The following is a 27,204-nucleotide window of genomic DNA, read 5'->3' as shown; positions in this document are numbered from 1 at the left end:
GTCTGTACTTAAGAATGGCTGCTGTGCAACCAGCATTTCTATCACCTGTTTCTTAGGGTTTTTGTGCTGTGTCTGTGATGCTAGCTTCCAACACACTAAAAGCATTCTGGGGAGTAGCAGAAAATAACATGAATTTGGAACATTTGTATCTACAGTCTCATGAAACGAATTTTTTTTTTTAATTATTATTTTGTGCTACAATTGAATCATTTGTTTCCTTGAAGTTTGACATAAAGGTATAACATTCGTCCCTCCTGACCAGTGTACTTAGTAAGACAAATGACAAAAAAAGCAGTTATAACACAGAGTTATGAATAAAATGATCAGGAAGTTCAGCATGCTATGGGAGCACAGATGGAAAAAAGCACCTTTTGAGGTAGGGTGGGTCAGTCCAAGCAGACTTCCTGAACTTTAAGGATTAGTAAAAGTTAGCCTGAAAAGGAGGGAGGGGAAAGGAATACTGTTCAACAGAGAGGAAACAGCATTTGCAAAGACCTGGAGGCTAGGGAGCTAAAACATGTTTAGTGTCACTTAACCCTAGAGTATGAGTTGAACAGTAGATATTGATGAGGAAGAAGAGGTATCCAGAGACTTCTTTGGGCCATAGTAAGTAGAGTAAACAGTATCTTAAGAGCAGAGGAAGCAGTGATGACTTATGTCAAAGGGGTAATAGAGTTCAGATTCTTGAAAGATTAGAAGAGACCGTAGTGGAGGCAGGGAAGCCAGAAGGCTGTTGAAGCATTCTTGGTAAAGTATTAGTGATGGCTTACTTCTACTAGGTAATGTCTGTGGTGATAAAAATGAATTACTTCATTTGAGACAGTTAAAAGGGTAAATTGATAGAATTTGGTGATTGATAGGGTTGAAGGAGCAGTAGAGAGGGAGAAGGGGAGTATCACACCCATTTTTCTGGCATGAAGAATAAGGTAGATGGGAATGCCACTGAGATAAGGCATTGATTCAGTACAAATGTAGGAGTGGGGTGGTCAAAACGATCATTTTAGTTTTGGGTGTTTGGCATTTGAGCCATCTGTGGGTTTTCCAGGTAGATTTATCTGGTAAACTGTTGGATATATGGATTTGAGCTGAGCTAGAGATAATTTGTTCATTCATTCATTCCACAAATATTTATTAAACCCTCTTAAGTGCCAGGAATTATTATATATGTATTGGGGATATTGTAGTGAATAAAATAGACAAAATTGCCCTGCCCTCAGAGAGATTACTTATATAAAGTGGGAAGACAGACAGTAGTAAACAACAAAATAATTTCAGATAGTCACAGTACCCTGAAGGAGATGAAACAGGGTAATGATATAGAGATGGGGGAAAGTGAAGGAGGGATTAGACAGGTGACCAGCAGTGGCCTTTCTCAGGTGGTGATACTTGAATCATGAGAAGGAACTAACTAGGCTAAAAGTCAGGAAGAAACATTTAAGGCAGAAAGAGGAGAACGTGTACAAAATTTTTGAAGGCCTTAAGGGCCCACTGAAGTCTCGACTCCATTTTGTACCCCAACTTTTTGTCACTCCAGTGTGTTGGGTCACCCCAGAGCAAGTGCAGATACATCTTTTGATGGTTGATTTGAATGTGAATTGAGAAGAGGACAGAAATACCCAAATGCCTAATCTTTTCCTCTCTCTTTTTTTCCTTCTTTGGGTTAACCCTTCCATATCTCATGATAATAAGAATGGATTCTCAATCTAGTGTTAAAGCAAATATTCAGAATATTTCCTGGATTGCGTTTGCCTCTCTGAAATGCAGAATTAATTCTACTTCGGTCCTTTTTGTACCCAAATATATATTAGTGTTTCCTAAATGTGCCTTTGTTGTTCCCTACTATATTAAGTGCAAGTTCTAAGGAGGAATTTGGTTTTCCCACCTATTTTACATTATTAATATCTGTAAAAATCCAATAGCAATAAAAGGCAGAGACACAAACAGAACTTAGAGGATTCAGAGCTCCGCTTGCTTGAACAGAGAAGTTCATTAAACCAAGCAACTCATTCTGTTTTATAACAGGTGATTTACTGGGTAATACATTGGAATGTGTGCTTGACTTTTATTTTCTGGTGAGTCTTCCAATGATAAAACCTAAAATCAATGGTAGATTTTAAGACCTAAAATCAGTGGTAGATTTTCCTAGAGCAAAGTTTCTCAACTTCAGCACTATTGTCATTTTGGGCTGGGTAATTCTTTGTTCTGGGAGACTGTCCTATCCGTTGTAGATTGTTAAGCAGCATTCCTGACCTCCACCCACTAGATGCTAGTTATAGGCTCTCCTCATCTGTGACAGCCAAAAATGAGTATAGTTATTGCCAAATGTCCCCTGAGAATCAAAATCAATCTTGGTTGAGAAACTACTGTTTACAGGAATTCTTAACTGTTTTTCTGAAGACACATACCTCGTGCTTCAAGGGTATAGCCTACTGACCCTTCAGTAGGCAGCAAATTGAAGGCCTATTAGTAAAGTGAATTGACTTCTGTCACCTGGATCCTACTATGATGAGAGGAAGGCTGGCTACTTACTTGAGGGGCAACTTCTATCAGCCATGTGGTACTGCTGGAGGTGACACTGGCATCTTATACCCAAGTTTTATTTATTTGTATGGTGGAGTATTGAGAGATAAAAAGGAGAATTATGAAAACGATCATATGCTAAAGAATATATCACTTAGTATTTAACATACACCAAATTGTGTTTTGAAAAAGTGAGTAATGAGTGATTAGATGTGTATGTGTATGTGTATTTATGCATGCACATATATGTGTATATATACACGTGTGTATATGTTTATAATGTTACAATTCCCTAATTATTTGTATGCTGTCTTTTTGGGATTTTGTGTATGCTTCAATTTTCTCCTTAACTAATCACTGTTATTATATCCTCTTTAAGTTATCTTTGTCTGGTTGATTACTGCATGAGATTTCACTAAATGAATTGGAAAAAAATGTTTTAGCTGTTTTGGAAGATGTATTTGCATCTTTTGTGTTGTTACTTATAGTTAATAACATACTTTCTGATATTCTGTAGCATACAGATGTCAGCCCTTTTCAGACAGTGGACCAAATGGTGTCAAATATGAGAAACTATATGCAGAAATTAGAAAGAAACTTTGTAAGTACTGAAAACAAAGCATTGAGAACATTGTGTATACTTTGGTATATTCTATTTCATAGTGGCTTTCAAACACTTTTTTAACCATAGTGGTTAAAAAAGATATCTTACATGATTAACCCAGTAAGCAATATTTGTATACTTTATAAATATATTTGAAGCACAAGTTTCATGAAAAAATGACTATACTATTTACAGTATATACAGTTATTTTCTAGTCTATTTCATGTTTTAAAAATCCTGGTTACAACACACTAAATTGAGTTCATAACCTCCAAGTTTGAAAAATAATAAATTGAGTTCATAACCTCCAAGTTTGAAAAATAATGTTAACTTTCAAAATTTTTTTAAAAATTGGAAAAAAATTAACCTCAAAAACATTGATTCTATTGAAAGTCACTATTGTAAATGAACATTTTATTTGAATTTGCGTAATTTTATTAATAACCTGTCTACTTAAAAGGATTTGTAACATCTAAAGAGTTTTAGGGTTTTATAAACAACTCTGAAAACAGAAATTTTAGGAATGATGTTTAGGTATAGATCCCTAATAGTCCAAATACTTATAAACTAGTACTATAACAGTACTCTCTATATTAACATCAAAACCAGTCACTTGATTTGATCTGAAGAAGACCCATATCATTCTAGTCATCCAGTTTGAATTCTATGGATCATTTCAGAATGCCCAAATAATCTAGGGCATTATTGGTTTTAGTAATGTAGCAATCTGGTACCTACAGGAGGAGGTATGAAACTTGATATATAACTAACTGATTGGCTTGACGTTGGCAAGATTACGCACAAGGGTCAACCACTGACTATAGAAGTATCACAGGTTTGGGGGCATAGCATCTTCATTGAAATCTAAGCCACAAGCACCCAAAGACTTAAGGATCTCTGAATTAGTCACTTACTAGTCTTTGTAATGAGAGTGGGATGATGGTACCTAAAATGGACGACCATCAGGACCCTCTAGGGGTGCCTTTTTTTTGGGTGGAGGTAATTTTTCAAGTCACTTCTCACTTGAGAACCTGGGTGTTCCCTTTGACTATACCATATTGGTAGTTTAGTATCCTTAGTAGAACTTACAGCTAGTGTTACTTATTTGAACTCTCTGGCAATAATTATTTATATTTGACTCGACCGAATTTACAATTTGTTTACCTTTAGGGTCAACTTTCACTGGATCCAAATGGACATTCATTTTGTTCTTCCTCAGTTATGACTTACTCCAAAATAGGAGATGAACCACCAAAGGTTTTTCAGGCCTCAACTCAAACCCGTAGAGCTCCAGGAGGAGTAAGTTTTCTATAAGCATTCCTAGAGCTTTATAAAGTTAGGGGATGATAGACTGTCTAGATCAAATTATAACTATTAAAATTTAATCTGGTACATGATGGCGGGGGGACAGGAGGGCGGTGTGGGGGTCGGGTGTAAGGTAGTCCTCACTGTGGAAACCATTAAAACTCAACTGTATTTACTCAGTTTGTGGCGATTTTTCGTGCCCCCACCCCCGTGAGGGTGCCTTTTTTCATGTAAATATCTATGGATGTTTATTACCTTTACATGTTGACAAGGTAAACAAAAACACGAAAAGCCTTTGTTTCGTGAAATAATGTCTATTTTTAAGTTTACATTTGAAGTGAATTAATTTTTTAACTCATGAAATATTTGAAATGTACAGAGAGGATATAGAGAATAACATAATAAGTGCCCATATTCGTGCCACCCAGTTTAGTCATATCATAACATTTTTCTCTATTTGCCTCAAATTATCTCTTGCTTTGTTTTCTTTTTAAGCAAAAATGTACAGAGGCAGTTAAAGCTTCTAATACATTCCTCTGAGGTCTGTTTCCCCTTTCTCCCCTTCTCAGAGATTACCATTTTCCTGTATCTGGAGTTTATCATTTTCATGCATGTTTTTACAATTTTATTACTTATCTTTCTATCTTAAAAAAATGGATTATTTTCCAGATTTCCCAACATTACATAAAGGGTATCATATTGCATGTGTCCTCTGCAACTTGTCTTTGCTGAGTAATATGCTTCTGAGATTTATTCAACTTGATACATGTGGCCCTGGTTTCTTTAACTTGTATATAGTATCCAAAATACGAATATATTATGATTAATACGCTTCTGAGATTTATTCTAGTTGATACATGTGGCCCTGTTTTCTTTAACTTCTACGTAGTATCCAAAATATGAATGTACCATTATTTTTAAATCATTTTCTGTCGATAGATATGTAGGTGAGTCTAATCTTTCACTAATTCATCTTTATACACGGCTCCTTATACAAAGAGTCTAGGAGTGGTATTGCTGAGTTGTAGGGTATGTGTACTTTCCTCTTTACCTAGCATTTCCAAGCTGCTATCCCAGTGATTGAAATTGTTGGCTTCCACAAACTGTGGCTTGTGAGTTTCCATTTGACTACTTCCTTGTTAGTACTTACAGTAAAAATTTAGGTTTACCCATCTAATGAGTGTGAAGTAGTACATTTTTTAGTTCTTACATATGAAGATGAACCTTTTAATGATGCTCTTGCCATAGTTCTGCTAATTAATCTCAGACATTTTAATTTTAACTTTCTAAAACTGACAATCTTAAATGTAAACAATATAATTGTAGATGTCCCCCAGTAAATCATGTTAGTAGCTATCATAAATATTCTAGTAACACTTCCATAGAGTTGATAGGCGGGAATGATGAGATTCAAGCCAATCAACATGAAAAATAATTAGTTGCCCTTACTTGTAGGAATGCTACGATAAACTTCCTTCTATTACATTGTCTAAAACAGTCTTGAAGGCATTAAACTATAATTGCTACTTTTGTTTTAATATTTGATTATAATTTGGAAACAGGTTAAATTGTATGGGTTCTGTTTGTTCTAGACATTTTCATTTTAAGGAGTTCAGGAAATATCAGAGACTTATCACCACAGTTTTACCACAAGTTAATAGTGGAACTGAGTACACATTATTTTTAGAGCAGTAGATCTATGGCCATACCTCAGTAGGTAAGCTGGCCCTGAGAATTTTAGAGTTATATACATTCTATATATATTTAAATAATAACAAAATTTCTTTATTTTTACAGATAAAGGAAACCAGGAAAGCAATGAGAGATTCTGACAGTGGACTAGAAAAAATGGCTATTGGTCATCATATCCATGACCGAGCTCATGTCATTAAAAAGTCAAAGAACAGGAAGACTGGAGATGAAGAGGTCAACCAGGAGTTCATCAATATGAATGAAAGTAAGTTATCACAAAAAAATAATATTCTTTCTCATAAAGTTAAAATAACAGTTAAAGTTGACTAGTATTTTTTGTAGAAACATGTTATAAGAGGTAGTTTTTGAATAATATGTGTAGAGAATACCTTGTCAAAGAAATAGGATTGTGGTTTCATCCTTTCACAGGAGAGCTCTTTTTTGTAGTGATTTTTGGCAATATGGGATATTACTTATTTTTATTTTATCCTTGGAAAGTGGAATCTTTTGAATTGTTATTTAGTAATATTATCAGTAGGCAAAATGCTTCTTTAAATATTTTTTCTGATTATCAAGAAAGTACATTTGAAAAGTGTAAAGACAAAAATCATCCATAATCCAAAATCGAAATACTAGTAATGTTTTAATGTATTTCTTCCTAATCATTTTATATATATAAACATGCTTTTCCTCAAATTATTATTTTACTTTTATATAGTTTATATTGTGCTTATTTTAATTTACCATTATAATTGTAAAGTCACTTATGATGCATTTTTCAAAAACATTTTAAGTGGTTACCTAAAATTTTTATAGTAAATAAGCCATAATTTTTACTTAAATCATTCTGTACTGTTCAGTACTTAGGCTTTTGTATAGATAAGATTTTAATTTCTGTTGTATGTTGAATTACATGTATATCTCTCTCTCCCAAGTAAATCTTCTTTTTCTAGGTTTTATATTTATTCTTCAGTGCATTTATGTCCTTCTAGTGTCCTTTCTCCCTGTAGTTTTTAATAATATTATAATTTATTAACAAATTTAATCATTAAATTTATTTTTATTAATTTTTAAATCAGTATTAAGCTTTTATATTTAATTAATTGTATTAATTCAATAATGAAATTATATTAAAATTTAGTTGGATTCATCTCCTAGTTTCAGAAACTAGTTTAAATAATGTTTTTCCATAATAAAGTGTTCAAATTTTACATTGTTGTATTAAAAAAGAAATTCTGGCCAGGCATGGTGGCTCACGCCTGTAGTCCCGGCACTTTGGGAAGCCAAGGCGGGCAGATCACGAGGTTAGGAGTTCAAGACCAGCCTGACCAGCATGGTGAAACCCCGTCTCTACTAAAAATACAAAAATTAGCCGGGCGTGGTGGCTCACGTGCCTGTAATCCCAGCTACTCATGGGTTGAGACAGGAGAATCGCTTGAACCAGGAGGTGGAGGTTGCAGTGAGCCGAGATCGAGTCATTACACTCCAGTCTGGGTGACAGAGTGAGACTCTATCTCAAAAAAAATAAATAAAAGTAAAAATAAAAATGCAAAACTCAGCCGGGCATGGTGGCCCACACCTGTAATCTCAGCTACTGGGAAGGCTGAGGCAGGAGAATCTCTTGAACCTGGGAGGCAGAGGTTGCAGTGAGCCAAGATCACGCCATTGCACTCCTGCCTGGGCAGCAGAGCAAGACTCCGTTTTGGGTTGAGGGGAAGAAGAAATTCTGTTAACATTGGGATTTGATAAAATTATTCCTTTTTGGTTTTTTTTTTTTTTTTTGAGATGGAGTCTCGCTCTGTTGTCCAGGCTGGAGTGTAGTGGTGCAGTGGTGCGATCTCAGCCCACTACAAGCTCTGCCTCCCGGGTTCATGCCATTCTCCTGCCTCAGCCTCCCGAGTAGCTGGGACTACAGGCAGCCGCCACCATGCCCGGCTAATTTTTTGTATTTTTGGTAGAGACGAGGTTTCGCCATGTTAGCCAGGATGGTCTCAATCTCCTCTTGTGATCTGCACGCCTCGGCCTCCCAAAGTGCTGGGATTACAGGCGTGAGCCATCACGCCCAGCCGGGGTTTGATAAAATTATTCTTATGCAATAAGATAGAAGCCATGATATTGTGACCTGTGTTTAATTGTAACCTCTGTAATTTTATCACATTTATATATATACTGAGTATTTCACAATAATCAACATTTTAATGAAAAATTTAGTGAAGGAACGTAATATTTTAAAGCAGTCTTAAAGAAGAAGTACTATCATTCTCTATTGTTGCTACTATGGAAGTTAGATTACTTACTTCATAACAACATGAATTGACATTCTAGCTGAATAACCTGTCTTAGGAAATTGACAACAGAAACTTGTGAGGTCAAGTTACATAGAAAGATGGTTAGGTGAATAGAAGTGCTAGTCACAGAAGTATACAGTATACAGGAAGAACATATTCATTGTGAGATGACCCAGGAAGAAAAACTGTTAGTTATTATAATTGGGTCAGCTGTTCCATTGGATAAAATAATATGATATCCAGGCAGGTGAAAAAATAGATCATCAATAACTAGGTCATCAGTAGGAATAGGAGAGCAACAGACAGGAAAAGAAATACTACTCTCATCAAAGAGCCTTATATTTGAAGCAGCTTCCTGCCTCTATATTGAGGTTACACTAATGAAAACACCAGACTAGACTGAAATATGTGGGAGCAAGGCAATTACTGACAGTTGATACCTTAATACTTATTCCCATTATTTTTCTATTTAACATAGATGATGCTCATGCTTTTGATGAGGAGTGGCAAAGTGAGGTTTTGAAGTACAAACCAGGACGACACAATCTAGAAAACACTAGAATGAGAAGTGTTGGTCATGAGAATCCTGGCTCCCAAGAACTTAAAAGAAGGTAAAAGTTGTTTCTAAAATAGTTTGGTTTTTAAAGAAGAATTTGAAGTAAAGTTACATAATTTTATTTCTGTTATCAGAAAGTTTTGATGATCATCCAAGTTGTATCCACAGTATCTTTTGTGAAAGATGTTATAATTTTATACTAAAACTGAGTATTCCGCACAAATTTAAATTTATATCTAAAAATCAATAATAGTTTAGGATTGTATGGTTAGTAATTCACTAGTAAATTATGCCTCAGAAGACAGAGACCAAAATCCTCTTCAGGAAAACTGATTTGCTACGGAGTGGTTATTCTTGTAAAACAGATTCTAATATGGTTATAGAGTCATACATTTCACACTGGTAAAGATACCTAGAGATATGTTAAGGGGAGAGGGGCTGTATTTGGAAGACTTAACAACTTCCTTAACAAATCACAATTTATCATGTAATCGTAAATGAAATTTCAGACACGGGTACAATATGTAACAGTACATGCAATACCATATTTGATGTGTTTTAGGTGTTTTGGAAGAATTTTGCAAGAACATTAGCTTATTTTACAATTCCCTTTTAGTATAGCTGAGAAAAATAAATTTGCTGAAACCACATATTAAGGATTATAGAGATTTCTGGCTGGGCATGGTGACTCATGCCTGTAATCCCAGCACTTCGGGAAGCCGAGGCAGGTGGATCACTTGAGGTCAGGAGTTTGACACCAGCCTGGCCAACATGGTGAAACCCCGTCTCTACTAAAAATACGAATTAGCTAGGTATGGTAGCATACACCTATAATCCCAGCTACTTGGGAGGCTAAGGCAAGAGAATCGCTTGAACCCAGGAGGCGGAGGTTGTGGTGAGCCAAAATCACACCGGTGCACTACAGCCTGAGTGACAGACCGAGACTCTATCTCAAAAATGAATAAATAAGTATTATAGCGATTTTAAAATACATTTTGTACATACCCTGGAGCTACAGTTTAATGTGGTTCTCTGCGGAGGGGGAAGTGAATAATAATATCTATTTCCTATGAAGTTACACTAAAGAGAAAGGCCTCACCAGACCTTAAATGGAAATCTGTTCTAAGCTATAAGAGAGTGGAGAATTGCTGCAGAAGGTAGAAGGCTTCACAGAACTAGCGGTGGACAAGTGAGTATGAAGTAAATCAGAAGCCTTATGGAGAATTTCATATGCTAGGATCTTTTCTTCTAAAACACTTGTTTAGGAATTTAGAGCCCTGGTATTTTCTATTGAATTGCTTGAAAACTTGCTCCTATATTAATTACAGATATTTTTCTCATTTGAAAAATGTACTGATTAAAAACCTAGCAGTGCCAAGTTTGAATAGGAAATCCAGGTCCCACTTAGAGAAGGCATACTCTTTATGGATGACCTATAAATTTCTGGCCCTAACAGTGGCATTTTCTCTTAACCAGCACTGTCCAATGGCATTTCCTGAAATGACTTCGGTAATGACAAAAATGCTATATATCTATTCTGTCCTGTGTAGTAATTACTAGCCACATGTGGCTGTTGATTCACATTTGAACCATTGCTGGTAAAACTGAAGTATTGAATTATTTTAGTTTAATTCAAATATAAATGTGGTTAGTGGCTACCATACCGTTAACATTAAACAGTGTTTAAACTATAAACAGTTAAATCTATCTCAGGAAAACAGCTGTTGCTGTTTTAAATTCACTGAAATAGGCTGCGTTGTTTTTCCCGTTTGTTTGTTTTTGTTTTTTTGGAGGGGGAGACAGTCTGGCTCTGTCACCAGGCTGGAGTGCAGTGGCGCAATCTCGACTCACTGCAACCTCCACCTCCCAGGGTCGGGCAGTCCTTCTGCTTCAGCCTCCTGAGTAGCTGGGACTATAGGTGCACATCACCACGCCCAGCTAATTTTTTGTACAGATGGGGTTTCACCATGTTCGCCAGAATGGTCTCGATCTCTTGACCTCGTGATCTGCCCACCTCGACCTCACAAAGTGCTGGGATTACAGGCATAAGCCACCACACCTGGCCAGCCTTGTTTTTCAAAGCTATTAAGGAACTTTTAAGATAAAACATTTCTTATGTTACAGTGGTTTTTAACATGTTTATTGATTTATAAACCATTGGCCATTTTATAAATCATATTAATATTCACATGTATATTTCTCAGGGAGAAACCTCAACAAAGTCCAGCCATTGAACGTGGAAGAAGATCAAATGTTTTGGGGGATAAACTCCACATCAAAGGCTCATCTGTGAAAAGCAACAAAAAATAAATAGCCATGCATTTGATTTGCTTAGTTTTGGTTGTTTTAACAGTTAGTAATGGTGCTGGGTAATAAGCATAAGACCAATCTCTTGCTGTTAAATCAGTTCTGTCCTTGGCAACTTTCTTCTGATACCTGAATGTTCATGAAGGTCCTAGCTTTATATTGTCCCTCTTTTAGGAATAAAATTTTGATTTTCAACAATGTGAGTAAATTGTGAAACAGTCTATTTAATATAAAACTCTTTAAAACATACTGATTTTTTAAAGCTTATATGCTGATTTCGCTTCCCCAGTTGTTTTTGTGTTGGCTAGGTATTCTTTTATATTTATCAAGATTGATTGCAGAGCAGTTCTGTCACTTATAATTAGTTATAAGACATTATAATGTTAAAAATTTCTCAGTTTTTACTAACACTGTACTCGGGTGATATTAATAAAGGTTTAAATAATTTATCTCTAATTTTATAATGTGTTGTACAGCCAGCTAGATTAAAACTTTAAAAATAATAAAGCAAAACTACACTGGTACTCTTTTATGAGAAAATAGTTATTATTTTGATAAAGGACAAGAATAATCAAATAGTTCATTTTCGGAGAAAAATATTTTAAATTGCTAATGTACATGATTGTTTTGGTTATAATTTCTTTATAGAATGTATCTTTTCTATATTACATTCTTAATATTCATCAGATATCATATTGACCATTCTCTTTAACTTCTTAATGTGGCATATTTCTGCTCTCCTTTCCCACAGACAGCTTCATCTATCTCCAAGACTAACATTCTAAAGCTGGAGAGTCCTTGGAGAAAACTCTGCTCAGCTTTTTTGGGACATTTAGAAAAATACATTTAGTATTCTCCAAACCAGAATGATACATTGTCTCAGAATTTGTTAGACAGCTGATGGGTGTTTTTGAGCAACATCTTAATAATTCAGTTGTTTCTGTTTTAATTGTACCATTAAAAATCAGCTTTAGCATTTTTATTCTAGAATTTAAACAATCTGTTTTTATAAAAGTTAGGTTTGAAGTTTATAAGAATATAAAATCTTAACTCACATCTGTTGTTTGATATTTCTTTTTTTTTTTTTTTTTTGAGACGGGGTCTCGCTCTGTCACCCAGGCTGGAGTGCAGTGGCCGGATCTCAGCTCACTGCAAGCTCCGCCTCCCGGGTTTACGCCATTCTCCTGCCTCAGCCTCCCGAGTAGCTGGGACTGCAGGCGCCCGCCACCTCGCCCGGCTAGTTTTTTGTATTTTTTAGTAGAGACGGGGTTTCACCGGGTTAGCCAGGATGGTCTCGATCTCCTGACCTTGTGATCCGCCCGTCTCGGCCTCCCAAAGTGCTGGGATTACAGGCTTGAGCCACCGCGCCCGGCTGTTGTTTGATATTTCTATCAAGGAAAAAAGCCCCCAAAATTTGCTATCACTCTATAATCCTAAATATTTTTCTTTTCAGTTTCATAAGTAAAATTATGACTATGCTCATACTTCTCTAATTTCTTATATAATATTTTTGTTAATTTTAGTAGTTTATGTTTTATGCCTTTAGTCATTAAAATGCAAATGTGTTCATTCATTGTTAAAATTGAGCATGTATTAGTTAAAAATTTCCTTTTAGGCATACTTTAGTATACTACTGACATACCATAACACATTGGGAAATTGTCATACAGCACAAATTTTAAATAACATCTTTATATAAATTAACCTAATAGAGCAAAGTCTTAATAAAGTACATACTTTATTTTCGTTTTGCCTAAATCATTACACTGATGATAAGTTGAATCATTGTAGTCAAATCTAAAAACACCCTTTAATAAATAATTGTGTTTAACAGTATAATTCCTGTACATCAGATTACAGTTAAGAGATTGTGGTGAGGCAAAATTTGAGATGGTAGTACTGAGAAAAGTTCTGTTTCTTTCTTAAAAGTCAACTCTGTCTTTGTACCATAAAAAAAATAACTATCACTATCTATATCCCAGAATGATATTTGTTTGCAACAACTTCTTATGATGGGTGTTTAATACTGTTAGTCTGTAAACTTAAACTATTTAAAACTATATACATGCCGGGCACAGTGGCTCATGCCTATAATCCCAGCACTTTGGGAGGCCGAGGCAGGTGGATTGCCTGAGGTCAGTTCAAGATCAGCCTGACCAACATGGCGAAACCCTGTCTGTACTAAATACACAAAAATTAGGCAGGCGTGGTGGTGGGCACCTGTAATCCCAGCTACTCAGGAGGCTGAGGCAGGAGAATTGCTGGAACCTGGGAGCGGGAGGTTGCAGTGAGCCGAGGTCGCACTACTGCACTCCAGCCTGGGCAACAGAGCAGGACTCCATCTCAAAAAAAAAAAAAAAAATCTATACACATACTAGGTAGGATGGTTTATTTTTAAGATTAATATTTTATTTCCACTCCTTTTATGAGCCAATGATTTACGTGAGTTTACGAGGTTTTTTAATAAAATAAATAGAAATTAGAAGCTTGTTTTTCGTCTGTATATTCATTATTGTTAATTTCATGAGAATGCCATTTGTTTTATTCTTGGAAGTCTTCTACAGGAAGAACTATGTTTTTTTTTTTTTTTCACTGTGCTCTGTTACAGAGTGTTTTAAAGTGATTTACCTTGTGCCTACTTAAAAGAGTCTGAAGGCTGGGTGCAGTGGCTCAGGCCTGTAATCCCAGCACTGTAATCCCAGGAGGCCGAGTCAGGCAGATTGTCTGAGGTCAAGAGTTCAAGACCAGCCTGGCCAACATGGTGAAACCCCATCTCTACTAAAAATACAAAAATTAGTTGGGCGTGTTGGTGGGCACCTGTAATCCCAGCTACTCAGGAGGCTGAGGCATGAGAATCTCTTGAACCCGAGAGGCAGAGATTGCAGTGAGCCGAGATCACGCCATTGCACTCCACCCCGGATGAAAAGAGCGAAACTCCCATCTCAAAAAAAAAAAAGAGTCTGAAAAGTTAATGTGTTTAGATCTATGAAATTACTTTCCATGTAATTTGCTAATTGTAAAAAAAAATAATCCAGACTTATAAAACATGAATGGCTAATCTTTTGGGAAATGTTAATCCTAGTATTAAAATAAGGAACAATAGATATAAATTGGAAGAAGATCATCAGAATTAAAATTTTCTAAGGTCCTTGTAGTCTTAAGGTTCAAGGTAAAAATAAATGATTAACTGATGACTGTGTTAAGAATGCTTGTCAAAATAGGGTAGCCACTGAAAGAATAGACTAGCGATAGAGTATATGCCTTTGAAGGAGATAAAATGAATTCAATCTCAAGGCAAGAAAGGAGGAAAAGGTAAATACAAAACATAAAAAATTGATGAGAAATAAATGTAAATATGTATATAATTTGTGGCAAAACATTAAAAAGCAAAAATTGTCAGTTCAAATTTTTAAAAAATCTAGCACCATACTGTTTCCAAAAGTCGTATTCAAAAGACATTAAAAGGTTGACAGAAGATGGAAAAGATATAATGGCAAATATTAGCCATAAGAAAATTGGTATGTCTATATTATAATGAAACATTTAAGGCAAAAAGTGACTACTAGATAATAAAGGGGGACCCTGCTAAATAATAAAAGATTTGACCGATCAGGAAGATACACCAATTCTAAGCCTATGTATACCTAATAACATAGCATTAAAATATATGAAACGATATTTGAGAGAAGTGACTTCTGGTTCTAAACAAATGGAGCATACATATTTTTTCGTATTCTTCCCACTAAGTACACCTAAAAACTCTGGTAATAATTCTTAAACATTAGAGCAGAGAGAAAAAGACTAGCTAGGGACTTTGGTACTTGAAGAATGATACGGTGTGAAAGGAGTGGAAATAATCTGAAAAAAAAGTTACGTTGTGTATATAGTCTTAAAATAGTTTATAGACTATCATATATACAAATATGATTGTGGGATATAGACATTAATAATCCTCTTTCTATGGTGCATAGAGTTAATTTTTAAGAAGAAAACAACTTTTCATAATACTCCAGCCTCAAATTTTGCCTCACCAGAATCTGTGTGTTTTCAAGAACTGGAACTTTCTCAGGTTGTTTTCATTCTTTAAAATGATCGACTTTACTATTTGATTACATTTATTATGGAAAATGTAAAGATGCAGAAGAATGCTAAAATAGAAAATACCCATTATCCCATTATCCCCCAAACAACGAAAGATTTGTGTATTCATTTCTAGTCCTTTTATGTGGATATATAGAACTTTAAAAACAAAATACTGTAAAATTATATCCTGATTTTTCACATTTTGGAGTAACCATTTCTTGAGGACAGTAAGTATTCTTTGAAAACACGATCTTCAGTTTCATTGTTTACATCAGAGTCTAATTATAGCTGTACCATACTTTATCTCCAAATATTTGTTATTTCAGATTGTTTTAAATTTTTGCTATTGTAAATTTTTATGACTATAATTTTTATACATAACTATTGCTAATAATTCAAGATAATTATGGGAAGAGAGTTACCAATTCAAAGAGTATAGCTATTTTTAAATTTTTGATACATTTTAGTAAATTACAGAAAGATTGTACTTATTTATAGTCATACCAATGAATGTCCCAGAAATGTCCATTTTTTTCATATCCCTTGCCCAAAGAGAATAGTAGATGTTACTTCTCAAACTTTTATTATTACAAATTTTAATAGAGGTAAAATATTATCTCCTTATCTTAATTTTGGACTTTTTCTCTGATAATTAATGAAGTATGATCTTTTTCCATATGTTTACAGCTGATTTGCTTTGCTTTTCTGTACATTTTAAGCAGTGCAGATCTTGTAGGAGCTTCCAACATAAGCAATTTCTTGTCATATCATTAGTTCTTCCTAAATGAGCAAGACATGAAACTGTGTGTGTTTATCACATTATTTCAAGTTAAGTATCCCAATGTGACTGAAATTATAATATTTTCTCCTGGGCAGCCATGTTATTTTAGTCTTGTAATCTAACAAAATTAGCTCTTATTCTTCACATAATAAAGAGGTTTTGAATATTCCATGAACCCTATATGTGATATGATAGTGAAGAGTAAATTTAAGATCTTACTTGCATTTTCTATCAGGGTCTTCAAAACTCTATTAACTGCATATTCATGCTCCTTATAGCAATCCCTATCTGTAGCCATGGCGATGTTGGTATAGTAAATTCCAGCTTATCACTTTTAGAATTCCACCTCTGGAATTGTAGTCATATAATATCCACCCCTTCAGTATAGAACAAGAATATTTCTGCTCAGGAGCTAAAACAGAGGCCTGCATTTGTGTCCATTGTCCCCTTTGAGTGACATCACAGTCCTAGCTTCTTGGCAGTTGTAGAGAACCTCTTTAGTTTGGGGGCAGCTTCGTTTAGTCATGGGAATATGTCATAGGAATGGCTCCTGTCATAGAAGATCTGAGAACTTATGATTGTCCTGTCAATGAACTGATCAATAATGATATCACCAGGCTGAAATTTCTTCTTTTACATATGTATAGAAATCTCCTCCTTCAAAGCCCAGATGTTTGCTTGGATGGTAACCAGGAGACTACACCTGGCTGGCCAACTACAGGGGATTTTAGTTGACAAAGGGGTTGACCGGCTGTGGTCTGATCCATCTCTGCATTTTCTCTGAGAATGGTCTTTCCATGGGCCACTCCCAGTCAATGACTAAGTCCTGCAGGGATATAGGTCTGTTCCTGAGAGTCGTCAGACTTTGATATCTGACTTTGGCTCAAGAACTCCCCAGTGGCCTTGCCAAAACTTCTGGAGAGGGAAAGGCAGTATAGGATGCTTTCACCAACTCTTCTTTCCCTCTCTTTTTCACTCAGGATCAAACTTGTATGACTGACTGGTGGCCCTCTCAACCTTACCTAGCTACCTCCATTTTCTCTCTCAGGTGTTTCTCCTAATAAAATCTTTGATCGTTTAATCCTTTCTTGGCATCTGCTTCTCAGAGAAACCACACTAATGCAAGTTAGTAGTTGACTTTGAAAAACAAAATGGTTTTCTGCCTCCCATACTTTGCAAGAAGAACGTAATCAACATTTTATATTTTCTCTAAAATTAAGGCACTGGATGGCTTGCCATATGGATGGCCACATATTTTTCAGTTCTTTCTCTAAAGTTTCTGGATCGTCCAGGCCCATTCTACCAATTATTTTAATCCAGGGTCATGGTAGTAACATCTAAGTTACATACAAGAGACGGTAGCTGGGACTAGAGGTGCCACCATGCCTGTTTTTACTATGCACATGGAAGCTGACACTGGGAGAAGGCTGTGGTCAGAGCACAGGGAAAAATGTGCAAAAAAGTAGACAGCAGTTGAAAATGCAGTGGAGGTGAGAAAGGCAAAGTCTAAAGGAGCAAACTTCTTGTGCCCTGGAATGGTTGGATTGTTTGGTTGCATTCAAGTTCATTTTTAAATTTTGACAGTGTGATGTTTTGATACATGTATACATTGTGTAATGATCAAGACAGGATAATTAGTATACTTATTACCTCAGATACTTATCAATTCTTTGTGGTGAGAACATTCAAAATCCTCTCTTCTAGTTATTTTGAAATATACAATCCGTTATTGTTAACTATAATCACCATACTGTGCAATAAATAGAACTTCTAACTGTAATTTTGTACATTAACCAACCTCTCCCCATTTTCCCATCTTCCCTACTGTCCCTAGCTTCTGGTAACCTCACTATTCTACTCTTTTTTTTATATTTGAGATGGAGTCTTATGCAGTGGCACAATCCTGGCTCACTGCAACCTCTGCCTCCAGGGTTCAAGTGATTCTCCTGCCTCAGCCTCTCAAGTAGCTGGGATTACAGGCACCCACCACCATGCCCAGCTAATTTTTATATTTTTGGTAGACATGGGGTTTCACCATGTTGGCCAGGCTGGTCTCGAACTCCTGACCTCAGGTGATCTGCCCACTTCAACCCCCAAAGTGCTGGGATTACAAGCGTGAGCTACTATGCCTGGCCTGTAATTTTTTTCTATGAACTCATTTATTTTTTTCCCCTTGGACTTTTATCTGTGGGAATCCTTTTTTTTTTTAAATTTTTTGTCACCCAGGCTGGAGTGCAACGATTCAACCTCTGCTCACTGCAACCTCTACCTCCTGGATTTAAGTGATTCTCCTGCCTCAGCCTTCTAGTAGCTGGGACTAGAGGTGCCACCATACCTGCATTTTTTTTTTTTTTTTTTTTTTTTGCATTTTTTGTAAAGACAAGGTTTTGTCATGTTGCCCAGACTGGTCTTGAACTCCTGGGCTCAACTGTTCCACCTGCGTCAGCCTCCCAAAGTGCTAGGATTACAGGCGTGAGCCACCGCGCCCAGCCAATAATTCTTTAGTCCTGTGTTGAAGGTTGTTTTTTTTTTTCTCTCTCTCTCTCTCAAAAAGGATTTCTATGTTGTTCTTCTAGCTGCAGTTGCTTGGGGATAGCAGTTGGTCAAAATGGATAATCTTAAATTCAATTATCTGCATCCTCTCCAGCATTTGTTACTGTTTGTCTTTTTAATAATAGTCCTCTTAACAGGAGTGAGATGATACTTTATTGTGGTTTTGATTTGCATTTCCCTCATGATGGGTGATGTTGAACTTTTTTTTTTTCAAATATTTTTTGGCCATTTGCATGTTGTCTTTTGAGAAATGTTTGTTCATATTATTTGTCCATTTAAAAATCAGATTGTTTGGGTTTTTTGCTGTTAAAATGTTTGGTGCCTTATGTATTCTGGATGTTAATCCCTTGTCAGATAAGCAGTTTGCAGACATTTTCTCCTATCCCGTACATTTTCTTTTCACTCTCTGTTTCATTTGTTGTGCAGAAAATTTTTAGTTAGATATAATCCCATTTGTTTACTTTTGTTTTTGTTGTTTGTGCTTTTAATGTTTTATTCATAAAATCTTTTCCCATACCAATGTCCTGAAATGTTTCCCCTATTTTTTTTTCTATTAATAATAGTTTTATCATTTAGGGTCTTACATTTAAGTCTTTCATCTGTTTTGAGTTGATTTTTAAGGTGAGAGGTGGGGGTCTAGTTTCATGCTTCTGCATATGGATATCTGGTTTTCACAGTACCATTTATTGAAAAGACTGTTCTTTTCCCAATGACTCTTCTTGGCAGCTTTGTCAAAAATCAGCTGGCTGTGGGTATGTGGATTAATTTCTGGATTCTCTATTCTGTTTCACTAGTCTATATTTCTATTTTTATGCCAGTGTCATGCTGTTTTTGTTACTATATCTTGTAGCAAAATTTGAGATCTGGTAGTTTGGCACCTCCAGTTTTATTATTTTTTCCTCAGAATTGCTTTGGCTCTTCAGGGTCTTTTCTAGTTCATAATGAATTTTAGAATTTTTTTTTCTATTTCTGTTAAGAATGTCATTGGTATTTTAATAAGAATTGCATTGAATCTGTAGGTTACTTTGGGTAGTATTGTCATTTGAACAATATTAATAATTCCAATCCATAAGCATGGGATGTTTTTTCATTTGTTTGTACCCTCTAATTTTTTTCATCATTGTTTTACAGTTTTTCTTATAGAGGTCTATTATTCCCTTGGTTAAATTTATTCCTAGGCATTTTATCTTATTTTTATAGCTAAATGGGGTTGCCTTCTTAATTTATTTTCAGCTTGCTCACTGTTTGTGAATAGAAATGCTACTGATTTTTATATATTAACTTTGTATCCTACAAGTTTACCAAATTCCTTTATTAGTTTTAAGAGTTTTTTTGGTAGAGTCTTTAGGTTTTTCTGTATATATAAGATTATGTCATCTGCAAACAGGGACAATTTAATGCCCTCCTTTCCAATTTGCATGCCATTTATTTCTTCGTCTTGCCTAATTGCTCCAGCTGGGACATCCAGTACTATGTTGAGTGAAAGTGGTAAGGCTGGGAATCCTTGTTTTTGTTTCAGTTCTTGGAGGAAAAGCTTTGAGGTTTTCCTCATTCAGTAAGATGCTAGCTATGGGTTTGTTGTATATAGCTATTATTACATTAAAGTTATTTCCTTCTATACCCAATTTATTAAAAGTTTTTATCATGCAGGGATGTTGAAGTTTTCATCAAAAGCTTTTTCTGCATCTATTTAGATGATCAAATGGTTTTTGTCCTTCATTCTGTTGAAGTGATATATGGCATTTATTAATTTGCAAATGTTGAATCATTCTTGCCTCCCAGTTCAAAGTGATTCTTCTGCCTCAGCCTCCCAAGTAACTGGGATTACAGGCATGCACCACCATGCCTGGCTAATTTTGTATTTTTAGCAGAGACAGGGTTTCTCCATGTTGGTCAAGCTGGTATCGAACTCCCAACCTCAGGTGATCCATCCGTCTCAGCCTCCCAAAGTGCTGGGATTATAGGCGTGAGCCACTGCACCTGGCCCTACTTTTTTTCTTAAAAGGAAGAACTGAGCTGTGGCTTAGGGTTTTTTTGTTGTTGTTGTTGTTGTTGTTGTTTTGAGATGGAGTTTCATTCTTGTTGCCCAGGCTGGAGTGCAATGGCGCAATCTCAGCTCACCACAACCTCTGCCTCCTGGGTTCAAGCAATTCTCCTGCCTCAGCCTCCTGAGTAGCTGGGATTACAGGCATGCACCATCATGCCCGGCTAATTTTGTATTTTTAGTACAGACGGGGTTTCTCCATGTTTGTCAGGCTGGTCTTGAACTCCTGACCTCAGGTGATCCACCTGCTTTGGCCTCCCAAAGTGCTGGGATTACAGGTGTGAACCACCGTGCCTGGCCCTGGATTACAGTTTTTGTATGGTGGATCAATGTATGCTGCTTATGGGCAGGACTCCACAGTGTGTCACCACTGAGTTGTTTCTACCCCTTATATGTCTCAGTTTCTCTCTCCCGAGGTGAGGGCTCAAAATGTTGGGTGATCAGTCCTTACATGCTTTTCCTGGACAAGTCTTTTTTTGTCTCTGTCACCCAGGCTGGAGTGCAATGGCATGATCTCAGCTCACTGCAGCCTCTGCCTCCCGGGTTCAAGTGATTCCTCTGCCTTATCCTTCCAAATAGTTGGGACTACAGGTGCATGCCACAATGCCTGACTAATTTTTGGATTTGTTGTTGTTGTTGTTGTTGTTGTTTTTAGTATACAAGGAGTTTCACCATATTGGCCAGGCTGATCTCAAACTCCTGACCTCGTGATCCACCCACCTCAGCCTCCCAAATTGCTGGGATTACAGGTGTGAGCCGTTGCACCTGGCTGCCTTTTTTAAAATTAATTTTTGTTGTGGATTTCCCTGTAGGGCCACTGCATGTTGTGAGGGGCTGCCGCGGACCCTGGTGGACTGAACAAAGGAGGACAAATGCAGGAATAAAGACAAAGACAAAAGTGTATATTTGGAAGAAAGGGTCAGGGGGTTCCTTGCTTCTAGTGAATAGGGCCCTGAGCTTCTAGAGCCCTTCATATTTATTGAGTAAAGCAGATAGGGAGAAGAGGGTGGTTGTCAGTCAGCTGCTTTACTTAGGGCAGGCCTGCATGACTGCATTCTTTGAACAGTAGGCTCCAGATATCCCAGTAGATAACCTCAAGGAGCATGGTGCCAGGGAGTGATTGCCCTCAGCATACCTTCTGGCGGCAGGTGCAGATGTGAGTTTGCCCACATCCTGCATTCATGATAAGCAGTTTGCTGTTTGATCATATAGCCTCCAGTAGAATGCTGTGCTGGTCACGACCCTCAGGCTTTCAGCTCCCAACAAGGGGCCAACCCCCTAGACACTCCCAGGAGGCCCCCAGTCACCCAGGGGTGCCTTTTGGCTGGGAGAAGCAAAATGCCCTTTCTCTTCTGAGCTGAGAAAACTCAGTGTCTCATTTACCTATGAATTGAACAATAGTTCAGTTACTCATGCAAATGTACACCAACAAACCAAATCAAGATTAATTTTCAGAGAAAAAGCAATAGAGAAGACCCTTTAGAATGCATCTCTGAACTAGAATTAGGATTGTTAAACAACAACTTCCTAGGAGGAAACAAAAAACAGCCAAGACCACTTCCTGTAAACTGTGCACAGCCACCCCAACATTGTAGTTCTCATCTGCCATTACACATGCCAAGGTCAAATCCTCTCACAGTACAAGGTCATCTCTGGTACACCCAAAGCCAAAGAGGTCAGGTCATTCAATACAGGAAAAAAGAGCTTTGGACCTAAGAAGAGTCTGCCCATGACTCTTGAAACTCCACAAAGAAAACAGAACACACCAAAAAGGGTTAGTGGTGGCTTTGTTCTGAATTCTTTAAAGGGGTTCAAGTTATTAGAAGCCTTCTCTAGATTTTTTTCGGTACTGCAGATGGCAAAGGGGGAAGGAGGTATAGGGTGGAAGAAAAGTAAATGAAAGAAGATTTGGTTTTTAGGACAGGAAGCAAACATGGAAATCAAGTGCATGGTATTTTTTGTTTTGTTTTGTTGTGTGTTTTTCTTCCCTCTGTTGCAGCTGCGAGGAATTCTAGCCAAATTAGAGAGGCTTTGTTATCCATAATTTGGAATTCTCACTCGGATTTAACCAAGTCAGGTAGAGTTGGACAAATCTGATGGGAGAAAGACCAGAACAAACCACAACCAAAAACCCAACAATATGATCACTGAGCACTCTAATGGTAAAGAGAAATTAAGACCAAGTGCTTTTTAAATTTAGCCAGGACAAAACCCTAATTCAGCTATTTACCTAGGGATGGGTCTCAGGCTGAAGACTGCTTTACCATCCTACAAGCAGGAAAAAACTCAAATTTGTCTTTCTTGTTAGGAGCAAGCTCAAACTCCGGTAAAGGAGTTACCTGCCTTCCATCATCATGGAAGCAGAAAATCTTTCTTTCCTTGTTGGAAGCAAGTAAAACTCCAAAAATGGGAGCTGCACAGCAAAATAAACTTTAGATCTTCACCAAATTTTGGGAGATTAGGGATTCTCTGGAGGGGGTGCTCCCAGACCTCAGCAAATTGTCATATTGGTTTCAGCCATAAAATTAGCTCATGCTGGTACCAAGCACTGATAAAAGATTTGTCAGAGATCTGTTGGATATAAAATGCTTGGTGCAGTGAAGTAAAAACAGCACCCAGGCAAAAGTTTAATGCTCTCGGCAAGGCAATTTACTTTTGCAAAAGGGTGCCACTCACGTCAATCAAGATCACAAGTGCACAGAGAACAAAGGAGACCAGAGGGTTTTTATCCTTAATGCAGTCCCTATCTCTGTGTCACTCCCCCATGGGCTGGAGTTGTACTGCACAATCTGAGCTGACCCAATTGGCTACTTGTACATATTTTCCTAAATAGAGAAGGGAAGGGGGACGTGAGGTACAGAGGTGGAGCACGTGAGACGTGCAGTTTCGGGGGAACAGTGGGTACAGGTAACCAAAAGAACAGATGTTAGTTATTGATTAGAACTGATGGGAAGTGGGTAGGCTGTTTACGGTAATAAACAAGGGGCAAGGAAGAACGAGAAAGTTGAGTTTGAGAACAAAGGATAAGGAAGTTAACAGGCTAATTCCTTTGAAGAGAAACTCAAAGATTTATCGTATCTTACAATTCCTCCCTTTTAATTTTCTTATGATTCTTTCTCTTCAAACTTTTATAACATGTCTTGGATTTGCTGTTTGATTTGATCTTCTAAAAGGAAAAGCTTACTTGAATAAGGTGGAGGAGAACTAAGGGAGGCTTTAGTAAGTGCTGCTTGTACAATTCTTTGTATTAGCCCATGGATGCATGGTATGACACAACACCTGACGGGAATGAGTACACCTATTACAACTGCAAGGGAAATAAGAATTGGGACCACGATTCCTTTCTGTTTACCGAACTACTTTCCTAGCCATCCTGAAATGGGGTCATTGACTCCAGAATTTTTAGCTAATTCATTGGATAAAACAGTAAGTCCCTGCAAGTCCTTTGTCATGCTCCCATCGGGGGCAGTGTTGTTTGGGATGAATTTACAACGTTGGGTTTTAATCATAACACAAACTCTACTTTTTTTGGCTAATAACATATCTAGAGCTATTCTGTTTTCCTAAGCCATTTGGCTAGTAGGCCTTAATTGGTCAGCTATTCCTTTGATAGCATCCCTGGTGTAATTAATAAACTGCTGCTGATTATAATAGATGTAATCTCTCCAAGCTATATTTTTATTAATAGTTATTCGTGGAAACATGGGTTCAAATCCTGCAGCTATTTGGTCTCAGGCTTTGAACCTGTTGGGCACTCCCCGGGGGATTCCAATGGCATCTATGTAAACTTGAGAGTCAAAAGACCCATAGGGACTTCTCTTATTTTTTGGTGTTGTGGTTTTTCTTTTTCTGGTTGATGAAATGCCAGGGTGAAAGGGATAGCCAACTGGACAAGAGCACAAGTGCTGCTCCAGTTACTTGGCAGGGTATTCAGTAAGGGTGCACCGCAACACCACCATACATACGCTTGAAGATGACTAAGGGGAGACTGATGGGTAAGCTCTTGGAAGGGCTTAAGCTCACCGCATCCTATTAAGCTTCTAAGGAACGCCAAATTTTCCCCGTTGTGAGAGACATGAGGTGAAATTGATGTTGGGAACCGGAAGCTGGATGGCCCTCAGGGACTGACCTGCAGGGTGTTGGACTTCAGGATATAGCAGAAAGAGAGATTTGTTGCCCCAGGCTGTATTATCCTGGAAAAGAGCTACTATACAGCCTATGCCTGGTTGATTGAAGGACCATCCTAGTGGAAACGGGACAATCTGTGCCTCTGGGCTGCCGTGCGCGCAAGCATAACAACTGCTTTTGTTTAACGTGTGGTGGGAATATTGAATCCATTTCAACCAGGCATTTAAATCTTGATATCCTGTTTCAATGTTAGGATTTGTCTTAAATCTTTTACTTCTAAAATATATACTTTAACGTTGTTAGGTAGGGTAGAAGGTTCAGATGGAGAAGAAGAAGCGGGGGGGTCAATAAAGCAAATTTTAAAGAAGCCTATGTAGTCATATCCATTGACTTCTGCTCCTAAGCCATACAGGCATTCTAAAGGGGGCGCAGGGTTGGTGGAGGTAGGGGCATTAATAGAGATAGTTACTGGGTTACAACGGTCAAATTGACCATTAGAGGGGGTAGTTCCTTTCGTAAGGCAGAGGTAAGATTTTAGGTCAGTAGAGCCTTATGGGGAGGTCCCGCTGTGTGCTCTGGTAGTTAGGATGACATCTGCCCATTGAGAACTTATCTCCTAACTTGGGGTGCCTTGGTACCCCCACCACGAGCAAGGTGGGGGGGTGGTCAGTGGCTTCTCTGAAGGGGCAGAGGTATTTTTCTTAAGTAGAGACATATCTTTGCCAGTATTCATCCTTTTGACAAGGCATGACAAGGCAAGCATCGAAAGTAATGATTTGGAATGAGTCTGACCTAGTTACATTCATAACAAGGACAGCAATATAATGAGGAAAAAAGAAAGGGTAATAGAATAGATAAAAGAGAGTTAAACTTTTCTTAACCTTAGTTTGAGGAGGTTTTTCTCTTGGATAATGACCAATGACTTCGGAGATGGCAGTGCTTTCTTGACTCGGGTATGATAGGTCCATCTTTTCTTCCTATTTGGACTATGGTTTCAGTGTGTTAGAAGCACTAGGCTGGCTCCTCAGGCTGGTGTCAATGTCCTGGAAACTCTAGGGGCAGCCTGTACTGGAAAATCATGAGTTCTGAAGGAAGAGAAAGTGGAAGATAAACCAAGTACGTAGGAATGTTGGATTGCTTTGAGAGGTAGTTTGGATTCTTACTAGGGTAATAGGAAGTCAGAAGATATTTGATTTTTGGCAACCAAGTCTCCAGACTTGTTTGGCTAAGGGTATAAATTCCTATACAGGTATAAACTTTGACTATACTATACATGGCTTGGGGTCTTTAATGAGTCCTCTAATGTAGGTGGGATAGGACTTTCTTTATAAAAGGTTTGAATAACATTTCTTTGAGTTCCCAGGAGAAACGGCAGCTGGTCCAGCTTATCTGATTTGCTAGGTTATTTTCTTGACTTTTGAAAGACAGGCTTTTTGGTGCCTGGGGACATGGACAATAGCTATTTTTTCTTTTCTGGTAACTGAAGGCTGTTCAACACTTGGGTGATTAACTCTTCATGAGCAAGGCTTTGACTTTTACTATTAATTCAGTCTGAATTTTTCTAAATGTATGAGCCACCATAAAGGCATATTTAGAATTAGTATAGATGGTTCTCTCCTGATCTTACAGATACTCTAAAGCTTAACTAAGTGCAGACAGCTTATAAATGTGGATAGACTACTTATTAAACACTTTGATTTTATCTCTCTAGGAACTTTTATTAATCACTGAACACTTGTTGCGTTCTTTTTCCCTTAATCACTTTTGAAGGGGGTTTATTTTAAGTTTGGCCAGATGTTTGTGTGGTAATCCGTTAAATCTAAACATGTGTGCTTTCTTTTTAGATTTGGATATATCATTAAGAAACTTGCTAGGTTAAGTGAATTGTCAGTAATTAATGTTAAACCATCCTTTTTAACAGAATAGCCTCATACTTATACACATGTAATTCTTTTCTGGTGGCGCATTTTAATATAAAATATAAAACCTCAATATATAATATAAAACTTTAAAGAATCAGAGTTCTTTTCAGGTGGATATTTTCACTTTTAACACTGGCCTGACCATAATAAATGCTAGTGGATATATCAGCTGAAAGATTATCTACTACCTCCTCAGGAGACTTAGCTGCAGAGATGCCTGGCTGCTAGGAGCTGCGGCTGAGGCCTGGTATTACTTGGCCCTGCCAAAAGCAAGGCAGATGTCCCATAATGTAGTCTGCTCAGGGCATAGGCTGGGGCCTGGCCTGTGTGTCTTGCAGAGCTACCATCAATATGGTGCCGGGACCTTGGACCACCCAGCGGGCAGGAGCATGGGCTTTGCCCTCGCTGGGGTGTACTATGG

At 37.3% G+C, this 27,204-nt stretch overlaps 1 protein-coding gene across 3 annotated transcripts in view; it reads left to right on the top strand.

Moving 5' to 3' along the window:
- MLF1 (myeloid leukemia factor 1) overlaps positions 1–11,470 on the top strand; it is a 36,335-nt gene extending 24,865 nt beyond the window's left edge. For all 3 annotated transcript variants that reach the window (XM_025375518.1, XM_025375517.1, XM_025375516.1), the window contains 5 exons: positions 3,038–3,121; positions 4,295–4,423; positions 6,227–6,386; positions 8,888–9,020; positions 11,170–11,470. In XM_025375518.1, the coding sequence (XP_025231303.1) occupies positions 3,038–3,121; positions 4,295–4,423; positions 6,227–6,386; positions 8,888–9,020; positions 11,170–11,275 (612 nt within the window). In that variant the 3' untranslated portion in view covers positions 11,276–11,470. The remainder of the gene's footprint in view (positions 1–3,037; positions 3,122–4,294; positions 4,424–6,226; positions 6,387–8,887; positions 9,021–11,169) is intronic.
- The last annotated feature ends 15,734 nt before the right edge of the window (positions 11,471–27,204 follow it).

The sequence above is a fragment of the Theropithecus gelada genome, chromosome 2 (genome assembly GCF_003255815.1).
Source record: "Theropithecus gelada isolate Dixy chromosome 2, Tgel_1.0, whole genome shotgun sequence".
NCBI classification, from domain to species: Eukaryota; Metazoa; Chordata; class Mammalia; order Primates; family Cercopithecidae; genus Theropithecus; species Theropithecus gelada.
This window is presented reverse-complemented; position numbering and strand designations above follow the sequence as displayed.